The sequence below is a fragment of the Gorilla gorilla genome, chromosome 16 (genome assembly GCF_029281585.2).
Source record: "Gorilla gorilla gorilla isolate KB3781 chromosome 16, NHGRI_mGorGor1-v2.1_pri, whole genome shotgun sequence".
Lineage (NCBI taxonomy): Eukaryota > Metazoa > Chordata > Mammalia > Primates > Hominidae > Gorilla > Gorilla gorilla.
This window is the reverse complement of record NC_073240.2, coordinates 90,470,914-90,484,786: the sequence shown is the minus strand read 5'-3', so window position 1 is coordinate 90,484,786 and position 13,873 is coordinate 90,470,914. Positions and strand designations below refer to the sequence as shown.

The 13,873-nt window shown below is 38.3% G+C and overlaps 1 protein-coding gene across 18 annotated transcripts in view; it reads right to left on the bottom strand.

Annotated features, from left to right (window-relative positions):
- The window catches only part of FANCI (FA complementation group I), a 72,177-nt gene that overhangs the window by 43,246 nt on the left and 15,058 nt on the right, over nt 1-13,873 (bottom strand). For all 18 annotated transcript variants that reach the window (XM_019010950.3, XM_063698818.1, XM_019010953.3 and 15 more), the window contains 8 exons: nt 13,339-13,411; nt 11,266-11,396; nt 10,368-10,524; nt 10,231-10,288; nt 8,654-8,695; nt 8,088-8,211; nt 7,507-7,592; nt 3,598-3,724 (listed from right to left, as the gene is read on the bottom strand). In XM_019010950.3, coding sequence (XP_018866495.1) covers nt 3,598-3,724; nt 7,507-7,592; nt 8,088-8,211; nt 8,654-8,695; nt 10,231-10,288; nt 10,368-10,524; nt 11,266-11,396; nt 13,339-13,411 — 798 coding nt within the window. The remainder of the gene's footprint in view (nt 1-3,597; nt 3,725-7,506; nt 7,593-8,087; nt 8,212-8,653; nt 8,696-10,230; nt 10,289-10,367; nt 10,525-11,265; nt 11,397-13,338; nt 13,412-13,873) is intronic.

The following is a 13,873-nucleotide window of genomic DNA, read 5'->3' as shown; positions in this document are numbered from 1 at the left end:
AAAAAAGACAGACAATAACAAATGTTGGCCAAGACACAGAGAAATAGGAACCTTCACATAGTGATAGTGGGAATGTAAAATGATACTGTTTTGGAAAACAGGCAGTTTCTTAAAAATATAAACATAAATTTCTCATATAAGCCAGCAGTTCTACTCCTGGATATATGCACAAAAGAAATAAAACGTATGTCCACACAAAGACTTACATTTGAATGTTAGTGGCAGCATTATTTGTAATAGCCAAACAGTAGAAACAATTCAAATGTCCACCAGCTGGGAGACTGCTAAACAAAACTCATATATATCCACACAATGGAATACTATTCAACAATAAAAAGAAATGAGCCTGATATGGTAGCTCACACCTGTAATCCCAGCTACTCAGGAGGCTGAGGCAGGAGGATCACTTGAGGTCAGGAGTTCACAGCAAGACCTCCATCTCTTAAAAAAATTGTTTACCAATTAGCCAGGCATGGTGGTGTGCGCCTGTGGTCCTAGCTAGTCAGAACTCTACAGTGGGAGGATCACTTGAGGCCAGGAGTTTGAGGGTGCAGTGAGCCATGATCATGATATTGCACTCCACCCTAGGTGACAGAGTGAGACCATGTCTCCTAAAACAAACAAAATAGAAAGAAATGAAATACTGACATATGCTACAACACAGGTGAATCCTGAAAACATTACACTTAATGAAAGAAGACATACACAAAAGACCACATATCATATAATTCCATTTATACAAAATATCTGGGAAAGATAAATCTATAGAGACAGAAACTAGGTTAGTGGTTACCTGGGACTGGGAGTGCTAATGCAGATTAAATGGGCATAAAAGATCTTACAGGGTGATAAAAAATGTTCTAAAATTGGATTATAGTGACAGTTACAAAACTAGGTAAATTTATGAAAAAAAATCACTGGATTGCATGCTTAGAATAAAATAATTTTGTGCTATGTAAATTGTGCCTCAAAAAGTTTAAAGAATACATTTTCAAGGCCTAGAAAAGATACTAATAAAACAAAAAAAATGTAAAATAAAACAGCAATCAAATGGAAAACAAAAACAAAACAAGAGAGTGGATCAAAATACATAAAGCTGGTAAAAAGGCCAGTAATATAGTTACTACGAACCTAAATTTAAAAAAAGAGTGAACAGATACAGAGAAGATAAAGAAGTTTTAAAGCCTACTCAGATTATGGTCTTTAAATATCCTTTCCTACAAAAGGGACCCAGGGCTTTTTAGAGACATGGCTAGCATCAGGATGGGGCAAAGAAAGTACTATGGTGAGCCTTGGGCATATCATGCCACAAGCTCAAAGACTAAATGGGGTCACATCAAAAGAACACATAAGCTGACTTGAAGGATCCAACTGGCTAAATTTGGGTAATTTTGTGCTCAAAACAAATAATGACAGTAATGAATAATAAGTACATTGAATTTAAAAAGGTTCATGAGTGCATAATGATATTCAAAACAATAGGGAAAGGAGAGGCTCTTTTTACAGAAGAATGCCAGCTAATAATGCCGAAAGAAAGATGCAATTAAAATTTTCTAATTAAAATTAGAATTCCTTGGGAACAGATTGTGAGGACAAAAAGAAAAAAAAATAAGATATAAAATTTGAATTCCTGGTATAATTACTGATTTAGGCCAAGAATCATCAATAGATGGGAAAACGAAAACCTTGTGTGAAATGTTGTTGGGAAAAGGATTTTCAATACTATCTCGAACTATGATCCTATAGATTTCTTTCTAATACAAAGGGATACATATGTACCTATAAATGAAGAAAATCAATGGTCATTTTCTTAAAAGCAAATGATTTAGCCTCACAAATAGTAAGGTAGCTAATACTATGTTCCTCCTGATGTAATGCACAGAACAGTGGTTGGCAAACTACATACAGCCTGTTGGCCAAATCCAACCCACTACCTGTTTTTGTGCAACCCATGAGCTAACACTGGTTTTTATGGTTTTAAATGGTTGGGGGGAAAAAAAAAATCAAAGGAAGGCCAGTGCAGTGGCTCACACCTGTAATCTCAGCACTTTGGGAGGCCAAGGCAGGCAGATCACTTGAGGCCAGGAGTTGAAGACCAGCCTGGCCAATATGGCGAAACCCCGCCTCTACTAAAAATACGAAAATTAGCCAGGCCTGGTGGCATGCACTTGTAGTCCCAGCTACTTGGGAGGCTGAGGCATGAGAATCACTTGAACCTGGGAGGTGGAGGTTGCAGTGAGCCAAGATTGGGCCACGGCACTCTAGCTTGGGTGACACAGTGTGACTCTGTCCAAAAAAAAAAACAAATCAAAGGAAGAATAATATCCCACAATATAAAAACGGAATAAAATTCAGATTTCAGTGTCCATAAATGGGAAAACAGCCACACTCATTAGTACATTTTGTCTGTGGCTGCCTTCTTGCTGCAATGGTGAAGCTGAGTAGTTGTGACAGAACCTGCATGGCCTGCAAAGTGTAAAATATTAGTATCTGGCCCTTGCAAGAAAATGTACACATCACTTACGAAGTATTCTTGCCAAAAATGTTTAACTTGAACCCAATTGTAAGGAAACAATCAGATAAATCCAAAAATGTGGGACATTACACAAGACAAGTGGGCTGATGCTTCAAAAAAATCAGTCTAAAACTAGAAAGAAAGAACAACCAAATGCAATGCATGAAGCCTGATGAGAGCCTGGAGCAGAGGAAAAAAAAAAACACAGCTGCAAAAGACATTTTAGAGACAACTGTGAAAATGTGAATAGGGAATATAAATTAAATACTATTATGGAATTATTGTTAATTTTCTTAGATGTGATGATGGTATTGTGATAATGTGTCCTTATTCTTAGCATGCTGAAATATTCAGGCATTGAAGTGTTAGGGTTTGGGTTTCTGCATCTTACTTTTAAATGTTCAGAAAAAGAATATGTATGAGAGAAAAAGTGAGGTAAATGTGGCAAAGTGTCTAATAATTGGTCAATCTAGGTGAAGGGAACATAGGTGTTCTTCACGCTATGTAGTGTTTTAACTTTTCTGAGTTAGAATTTTCAAACTAAAAAGTTGGAGGAACAAATATATCTGTACACTACTTTTAATATAGTTTAAAACACTTCTGAGTTTTATTTTACTGCTTTACAAATACTTCATGATGAATGACTTAGCATCACACAACTCCACGATATGCTACTAGATGCAACATCCTAATTCATAAATGAGAAAGCAGAGGCCATAGTTGAAGGTCACATAAGACAGTGACACATAATCTACTTAGAATTAGATTTTGAGTTTCCTGCTGAATAGTTCTCAACTTTTTTCCCACTTTTTTGCATTAGAAATTTTGAGGGTTTTTTAAAATAGAACTTTCTGGCTTGCTTAAGGATGCGGTATACTGCTAAAATGAGGACATTAAAAAAAGGGAGTGTGGTAACATCATGTATTTTCCACTTTTAAAGTAAAAAAAAAAAAAAAAGAGATCCTCCACACCCAGGGTCATTTTACAGTATTTATTTCCTGTCATTAACTGGCATAACAGTGGCTTAAGTTCAAACACTTTCATTCAAAAAGACCCAGATCACCTTACAAGTTTGGTGCTACCTTTAAGTGTTTCACGAGTTCTCTGCCTAGTTCATAGTCCAATTTGATGGCAAACACAATGTGTAGAATAATGGTGCCTTCCACATGACGAAGTTCACCTGATGGCACAGTAACAACATCCAATAGCCTAAAAGATTCAACAGAAAGTTATGAGCTATAAGGTGCAGTGGCTCATGCCTGTAATGCCAGCACTTTGGGAGGCCAAGGCGGGTGGATCACTCGATCCCAGGAGTTCAAGACCAGCCTCTACTAAAAATACAAAAAAATCAGCCCAGTGTGGTGGCATTCCTATAGTCCCAGCTACTTGGGAGGCTGAGGTGGGAGGATTGCTTCAGCCCGGAAGGTGGAGGTTGCCGTGAGCCAAGATTGTGCCATTGCACTTCAGCCTAGGCAACAGAGAGACCCTGTCTCAACAACAACAACAAAAAGGTATGAACTATGGTTTTTGAGTGAGAGACAAGGACAGGTGCTACGATGAACAAGTAGACCAACTCAAGCTAAACTCATACAATCACTGAAGGCAGGTGTTTACTAGAAATTCTACTGCCCAATTCTCTGCTCCTGTCTGTCTGTCTATCTATCTATCCATCTATTTATCTGAGACAGGGTCTCGCTCTGTCACTCAGGCTGGTGTGCAATGGCATGATCATAGCTCACTGTGGCCTCAACCTCCCAGGCTCAAACGATCCTCCCACCTCAGCCTCCTGAGTAGCTGGGACTACAGGCATGTGCCACTATGCCCGGCTAATTTTTCTATTTTTTGGTAGAGATGGAGTTTGACTATATTGCCCAGCTGGTTTTGAACTCCTGGGCTCAAGTGATTCTCATGCCTCAGCCTCCCAAAATGTTGGGATCACAGGCACGATTCACTGTGCCCAGACTCTGCTTCTTTTTACAAGATTTCGTAAAATAAATGTGTATAGTCATAATTTCTCCTTTTTTATCTCACAATCTCTTCCTAGTACAATCCAATTCAATCAGGCTTCTATCCTCTTTCTACCCTCACCCCCGCAATAACATTAGATTATTTTTTCAAGGGTCACAAATGACCTCCAAGTTGTCAAAAACAATAAAGTCCCATCTTAATTAACATCTCAGATCTGACACAATTAACCACTTCTTTCTTGAAAAATTTTCTTCTCTTAGCTTCCAGGGCATCATCACTGGCCTCTTCTCAAAAAAAAAAAAAAAAATTTTTTTTTTTTGAGACAAGGATTCACTCCCATTGCCCAGGATGGAATGCAAAGGTGCAATCTCAGCTCACTGCAACCTCCGCCTCCTGAGCTCAAGTGATTCTCCTGCCTCAGCCTCCCAAGTAGTTGGGACTACAGGCATGCGCCACTGCGCCTGGCTATTTTTGTACTTTTTGTAGAGATAGGTTTTTACCATGTCATCCAGGCTGGTCTTGAACTCCTGAGCTCAAGCAATCTGCCTGCCTCGGCCTCCCAAAGTGCTTGACCTTGAAATGGTGGAATGCCTCTGAACTCAGTCTTAGGTTTCTTTTTCTTCATCCTTTCCCTTGATAATCCCATCCAGTCTCTTGGCTTTAGTCCCTTCCAGTCTTATCCCCAGTTCAGCCCGCTCCCTACTACTCCAGAGTACCTGCTTAATGTCTCCTTATGGGACCCTAATATATATCTCAAACCTAGTGTGGTCAAAAGTGAGCTAATTAAAAAAAAAAGTGAGCTAATTATTTTCTCCAAAATCTGATTCTCTGTCAGCTTATTCTAATTTAGTATCTAAGACCACCTTCTCTGCTGGGTGTGGCAGCTTGCTCCTGTAATTCCAGCACTTTGGGAGGCTGAGGCAGGAGATCGCCTGAAGCTAGGAGTTCAAGACCAGCCTGGGCAACACAGTGAGACCCTGTCTCTGGAAAAAATTTTTAAAATTAGCCAGGCTTGGGCCGGGTGCAGTGGCTCATGCCTGTAATCCCAGCACTTTGGGAGGCCAAGGTAGGCAGATCACTTGAGGTCAGGAGTTCGAGACCAGCCTGGCCAATATGGTGAAAGCCCGTCTCTACTAAAAATACAAAAAGTAGCCGGGCGTGGTGGCACGCACCTGTAACCCCAGCTACTAGGGAGGCTGAGGCAGGAGGATCGCTTGAACCCAGGAGGAGTTTGTAGTGACCTGACATCATGCCACTGTACTCCAGCCTGGGCAACACAGTGAGACTTCCTCTCAAATAAAAAAAAAAAAATTAGCCAGGCATAGTGGTGGGTGCCTGTAATGCCAGCCACTTGGGAGGCTGAGGCAGGAGAATCACTTGAACTTGGGAAGCAGAGGTTGCAGTGAGCCGAGATCACACCACTGTACTCCAGCCTGGGTGACAGAGACTCCATCTCAAAAAAAAAAAAAAAAAAGAAGTAGCCAGGCTTGGTGTCACGTGCCTATAGTCCCAGCTACTTGGGAAGCTGAGGCTGGAGGGTCACTTGAGCCCAGGAATTGGAGGCTGTAGTGAGCTATGATGGTGCCACTGTACTCCAACCTGGACAACAGAGCAAGACACTCTTAAAAAAAAAAAAAAAGAAATAAGAAACCACCTCTAATAAATTGCTCAAGCCAAACTAACTAAATTCTTTGTCTCTCGATTTCCATATCCATAAAGTAGAGGTAAAACAGGGTTGTGAGGTTTAAAGTGCTTAGAATAGCACCTGGCACAGAATGAACATCCTACAAATGTTTGCTTAAAAAACAAAAAATCCGGCCAGGCACGGTGGCTCACGCCTGTGATCCCAGCACTTTGGGAGGCCGAGGCAGGTGGATCACCTGAGGTCAGTTCAAGACCAGCCTGGCCAACATGGTGAAACCCCATCTCTACCAAAAATACAAAAAATTAGCTGGGCGTGGTGGCGCATGCCTGCAATCTCAGCTACTCAGGAGGCTGAGGGAGGAGAATCTCTTGAACCCAGGAGGTGGAGGTTGCACTGAGCCGAGATCGTACCACTGCACTCCAGTCTGGGCAACAGAGTGAGACTCCATCTCAAAAAAAAAGAAAGAAAGAAAAAACAAAAATCCTTGGCCAGGCACAGTGGCTCATGTCTGTAATCCAGCACTTTGAGAGACCGAGGAGGGTGAATCACTTCAGGCCAGGAGTTTGAGACCAGCCTGGCCAACATGGCAAACCCTGTCTCTGCTAAAAATACAAAAATTAGCTGGGCGTAGTGGTGCGCACCTGTAGTACCAGATACTCAGGAGGCTGAGGCAGGAGAATCACTTGAACCTGGGAGGTGGAGGATGCAGTGAGCTGAGATCATGCCAATGTACTCCAGCCTGGGCCACAGAGCTATACTCTGTCTCAAAAACAAAACAAAACGAAACAAAAACCCAAAATCCTCTTTCTCAGACACGTCACACCGTTCTGCCTTTGTATTATTTCCCTACCTGAGAATGTTCTCTGATCTGTATATTATGGATCTTATCATTCAGGCTTCAGTTAAAATAGCACATCTGAGAGAGGTTTTCCCTGACCCAATCTAAAGTAGCTATACTGTCAGTGGTAGATCATCCATTTGAATTACCTGCATAGCACTTTTACTATAATATTTTTCTTGTTATTTATTTTCTTTCCTCTTCTCACTAAAATTGAAGTTCTACAAGAGCAGGGACATTGTCTGACTGGTTCAGCACGGTAGCCCCAAGGCTAAACAGTTCCTGGCAGAGAGCTGACACCTAATAAATAGGTTTTAAACTTGCAGCTTATAGGACAATTACTTTCCTGGAAAGGTGAAAATGAAAGAGCTGAAGGGATCATGTTATTCTCTTTATTACTGAGTAGCTAAGAGAAGATTAGAAAAGTTTTGTGCTGAGGTGAAGGTAGGCGGTGAGAGAGAAGAAAATGAAATAGCTAAAATACACAATGAGAAGATGAATTTGTAAAAATGATCTTTATTTCTACACTATAGTACTCACTCGTCACCACTCTGTTCCTCATTGTGCTGCTTATCTAGTGCACTGAAGAAGGCTATGATTCCTTCCAAAACACTCTTTCTGCTTCCCTGAAAACAATACAAAATCGGTAAGGTCTCCCAATTAACAGCAAAATAACCAAGTTGAATTCAAAATAGTTTTCAGCTTAAAGAATTCTCCAGTACCAATTTAAATAAATAATCTATGACTTAGACTCAAACTAAGAATGTATAGAACACTTTCATGTTGAAACAAGATTTGAAATACCTCTTACTGTAAGAATTTATGGGGCCTATAGTCTACCCTTTCTGAGATCTTTATCCCTTTTACCTCCACAAAGAAAATGTGGCAATACAAGAGATAATGCATGTTTTCCTTGGATGAGAAGTATGATCCTTTTACCAGACCAAACCACTATACGTGAAATGAAAGCATCTATGTTCGGCTATGTTTGCTCACGTGAAATGAAAGCATCTATGTTCGGCTACGTTTGCTCTGCTATATAAACCAAGGGTATGAATAAGTTGAATGGTCATAACTGGTCATACCACCAGAACTAAGGAGAAACAATTTTCCGTTTGTACCTTGGAGGAGAGAACCAGAAGCTGATAGACCAAAGGTGGTATTTCTTGAAGATTCATCTTGGAGAACATGCTCAATGCTTTTTCCACCACAAATTCCACCTCTTCTGCAGTCAGAGGGACATCCCTGTGGATCAAAGATTCTAAAGGCTATAGACAGTGTCTAACTGCCTTGTTTTCAGAAATTCAATTCAGGGCTTTACAGTGGTTAAAATTCCATTAAACATATTTTAAGAAATAAAACTTGGGAGCAGAGAATTAAAGAGATAATACATTATTATAACTGTCCCTTTTGATTTTTCTCTAATGAAGAACCTTTAAGGGAACCAATAACCTTACCTAAGCAAAGTCATTCTTATAAAAAAAATAAAGTTATGTTTTAAATAAGTAAGTAAAGCCAAAAAGGAGGCAGGAGTGAGGAGGGAATCTGTGAATCTGTAACAGAAAACATAACTACTAATATTCTTACAATCAGGAGAGAGTGATGTTTACGTTTGCTATAGTTTAATTTCTAGCAAGTAAGTTCACAAAGCAGGATATACAAAGAAAAGGGAAAAGATGATGCTTACTTGAACATGGAGGTGAGTTGGATTACATATTGCTGATCCCACCTGGTAGAAGAAAATGACAAATTTTATTTCTTTCCAACTTATTTAGATATAACTTTGTAAAATTAATGAGGACAAAAAAACAGGGCCAATTCAAGTTTGATTTTGCAATACCGAGAAACAAGATCAAATAAATACCATTTAAAACAATGAAATAGCAGTTGTTAACCTACCCGACTCGCAAAGATGATACCCAATGTTGGTGAGGTTGTGGAAAACAAACTCTCTTCACATACCGTTTTAGGGAATGTATGACAAGCTGGCAGTAGTTATCAACTTTAAAAATGCACATAATCACAGATCTACCCAATTTACTATTTGAAATATATGCCATGTACATGCTTATAAAAGGTCATCTAGATATATAAAGATGTTCAGGCCAGGTGCAGTGGCTCATGCCTATTATCCCAACACTTTGGGAGGCCAAAGTAGGAGGATCACTTGAGGCCAGGAGTTCAAGAGACCAGCCTGGGCAATAAAGCAAGATTCCCATCTCTATTTAAAATTAAAAAAGACATTCATTGCAACACTCTTTGTAATAGCACAAAAACTGGAAATAACCAAATAATCTGACAATTGTAGATTAGCCAAATAATAGATTACTGCAAACCATTAAAAAGAATGATGTAGAGTTGTATATGCTGACATGGACAGTTGTATTAAATAAAAAATGCAAGGTATATTACAGTATGTATTGAATAAACTCTTGTGTAATTAAAAACAAATTAATTGATAAATACGTGCTTAAAATGATTTATGTAAGGGATCTTATGTAAGGAACCATAAAAGCAATTATCTCTGGTTTAGATAATCTTGGGTATTCCCTTCTTGTTCTTTTTAACAAACCTACACGCAATCACAGTATTATATAACATAGTAATCTCTTTGTTAATTATATGGTAAGAATTTTTCATCTTTGATGTATACATTTCACTTTTAATAGGCATAAATGTCATGGAGTGGCTCTACCTTAACTTACATAGTTTACATGTCTCTATTACTGTATGCTTATACTGGTCACAAATTTCTGTGTTGAACATGTTCATATGTGAGGATTTTCTTGTATGTTGGAGTCATTCTTTAATGTAGATTCCCAGAAATACAATTACTGGTTAAAGGATACATCACTTGTATATTCTACTCCCTCAAAAAAAAAAAAAGAAAAAAGAAAAAAAGAAAAGATGCAGCAGCAGGGTGACTTTCCCAGCCTTCACGACCTTGAGACTCCAATAATGCTTAGACTGGAGCATTAAACACACTAAATTAACATTTAATTATGTGTATCTTAACACACTAAATTGCTGTAAGAAGATACACAGTCAAGCAAATAAAACTATATGAACAGTCTTAGAGGACAGAATATAGTAAATCATTTCTTTCTCACTAATCCATTGCAGACTAAATAGTTTTATAGTGTTATATTAAAAACAACAAAAAAGAAGGACTTAAAACCTTCACAGACATAAATTCCTGAAATAAAGTGGTTTTTTTTGGCCACTTGTATTCCTAAGAAAGTTATACATATTAACAAGACTCACCTGCCAGAACACAGGGTGTTAATCAACTGTTTCTTACATTCTTCCCCACTCAGTACACCTAGAAATGCAAAATATACTGAGCAATAAATTTGATTATGTGCATAGAGAAAAAGCCACTAAAGTTGGAAGAAAATTACCTTTTCCATAAGCCAGATTTTCCTTTTTCGTAGCCAGGGCAGTGAGAATGATAGGTAGTAACTCCAAAGATTTTCCATTCACTAGGCTGCCTTCTCTGACAGCACTAATAAACTCATTGGCTAATTCAACCAATAATGGTCCTGGAAAATGGTGAGCCTAAAAGTTCACAGGATAAAGGAAATCTCAAGCAGAAATCCAATGTTTGATATATCTTTCTAAGAAATAAAGTCTTTTGCTGAAATAAATGAATTGACCCAGATCCAGAACTGGTCCCATAAGGGATTTATGGAATCATTCTGCTCTGTCTGGTACGTAGTTATAATTGTGAAGGGCTTCAAAAGTTAGAATCCTGTATCGGTTCCCTGATGTTTTCAGATATGCCAGCTCTTCAAAGAGATATATGTCCATGGTACCAGAAATGTAATATGTACATCTAAGTGGATTATAACCCATTCATCTGCTTTTTTTTTGAGACGGGGTCTCACTCTGCTGCCCAGGCTGGACTGCAGTGGCGCAATCTCGGCTCACTGCAACCTCCGCCTCCCTGGCTCAGGCGATCTTCCTGCCTCAGCCTCCCAAGTAGCTGTGACCACTGACATGCGCCACCAGCCCGGCTAATTTTTTTTCTTTTGTATTTTTGGTAGAGATGGGGTTTCACCATGTTGCAGAGGGTGGTCTCAAACTCCTGAGCTCAAGCGATCCTCACCTCAGCCCCCCAAAGTGCTGGGATTACAGGTGTGAGTCACCATGCCCGGCCTGCTTCTTTGTTTTTTAACAACAGGTCTTACTCATAAATAAGGACTATGCTAGGTTGGGCACTTAAGTTTTCCTTCCCTCAACAAATTACAAACCCCCAAAAATCTACCCCCAAATAAAAGTTTTTGTTTGCCATCTTACCTCCAGCATCAGTAATCCTATGATCTCAGACGCTATTTCTTTCTGCAAATCCCCTGATTCCACCAACTGGATACAACAAGTGTATATCTTACGTCTCCTAAGTGTTCCAGCTTCCTCAGAGCAGGGGGAACCTTATTGTTTTAAACAGGGGGTTCAGAAACAAGTCTTACAACATTGACAGGTAAATAGGAAAAACGAACAGGTTTGTAGTTAAATACAAAAAAATAGAATTATCAAACGACTGATTACTACGGTGCTTAGAACAGCAATGGTTAAGGGCTTTGAAAAAGTGCTTCATTTAGCCAAAATAAAGGGACTAAAATGTCATCTTTTCTTCATCTACCTATTAATTTATTTTAATAATTACAGGATGAAGTAACCTTCTAATAGGTCTTACAGCTTTTGAGAAGTCCAGTAACCCAAATTTAATAACTAATCTATTTTCTTCAGACTTCTGCAACCGTTCTTTAAAATCACAACATTTAGCAAGCTGACTTTTTTAATGTGCTCTATACAAATACTTGTGAACTTTTAATAAGTTGAGTGCTTTCATTTTGATAAGGGGATCTCCATTTGATATTTTCATTTGTATAACTCATTTGCAGTCTGAAAATTTTTTTTTAGTGCCAATCCTGGAACATATCATTAAAGTTAATTTTCTTTGCATTTTAAAATATCTGGATCATGTAGAAAAAGTGATGAAAATAAATCAAAACAAAAAAAGATAATAACAAGCGTTGATGAGGATGTGAAAAAATTGGCATCCTAATCCAGCCACATTGGAAAACAGTTTGGCAGTTTCTCAAACAGTTAAACATAAAAAGTTTCCACATGATCCGGCAATTCCACTCCTAGATATATATCCAAGAGAAAGGAAAACATGTCCACACAAAAATTTATACACAAATGTTCATAGTAGTATTATAATGGCCAGAAAATAGATACAACTTAAGTCTTCATCAACTCATGAATGGAAAAATGTTGTATATCCACATAATGGAATATTATTCAGCAGTAAAAATAAAGTACTGATACATATTACAACATAGAGGAACCTTTGTAACATTATAAACGGAAGAAGTCAGTCACAAAGGACCATATATAGAATGATTCCACTAAATGAAATGTCCAGAATAGACAAATCTGTAGAGACAAAAAGTAGATTCGTGGTTTCTTAGGACTGGAATGGACTAGGGGTTTGGAGAGGTGACATCTAAGAGATGCAAACCTTCTTTCAGGGGTAAGGAAATTGTTTTAAAATCAATTGTGGTAATGGATACACAACTCTGAATATACTAAAAGCCATAGAATTGCTCTTCCATTTAGCAGTAGTGTACATAGGCAGTTGCTATTCATCTTTAATTATTTCCTTTTCTCTGATATTTCTATAAAATATTTAGCAAGTTTCCATACAGGTTGACTCAACCAATCTTGAAAGTTCTTTCATGAATAGGAAGATGTGTTTTTGTACCCTTGCAGCAGAGATCTAATTTACTTGGGGGAAGAAAAATAAACCAAGTTAACATACCTAATTAAGAGTCCAAAGACACTTTTAATTTTTGCCTTGTAAAATTTTATCCTACCAGAATTTATAAAACCACTATAAATCACAATCTGCAACAACCTAAACTAGCCCTTGTTCAAGACAAGAAAACAAATATGTCTCACCAGGCATGAAGAATCTCTATATAAGGCACCTTAAGATACCCCATTTCATTAAACCCCAGAGGTTACTTGCCCTTTGCTAAGCATGGATTATGTATTAAACATTGCTGTTCTCTTCTCCACAATCTTAAAAGCACAAGTAAACCAAAGCAGATTTTACGAAAAGCACATTCTGTAATTATAGGCCCCCAAATCAGCAACACAATCTCAGGTAGCCACTTCAAACTCCCCTCAGTAAAATTACTTAAGTCCACTAGACAGGAAACTGCTGCTGTAGTTGATTCTGTAGAATCCTCAAAACATGGAAAATGTTCCAGTGGGGCTTCAAACAGTAAGAAAAGTACCAAAACTAAACAAATCTACCAATGAATGCAGGAGACAGACAGAAGTGACATTAATTATTATTACCTTTGAAGATGGCTCTCAGGAGTGCTCCAGCAACTTTTCCTTTCACTGCTTGATTCTGAAGGAGATTAGTCAACTGCAAAGAAAGAAAAAGCTACAAGTCTCTGGCAACAGTCTTTTACCCCAATGACCTAAACACTCAATATGAAAAAGTACTCTTCTGTCACGTTCAGATCATTCAGAGACACCAAGTATTACAAACACCATAATTTTTAAACAGAGGAGGGTATATCTTAATATGATCCTGGACTGTCAAGACTAAAATCTATTCTCACTCATTCTATAAACATTTATGTTTATAACTTAGCACTAAGTTGGGAACATACATTCATCCAACAAATACTTTTTGAGCATGTTATTTTCCTTAGGCATGTTATAAAGATGAACAAGACAGACATAGTAATTTGACTCAGAGTTCATAATAGAGAAGGAGGGGAAAGGATGGCAGAAAAAAATTGTAAAAGAACCAAATAAGAGGCTGAGATAGACAATAAGTGAGGAAAGGAAGGAAATTTCATCTAGGGTAGTAAGGGGAAGC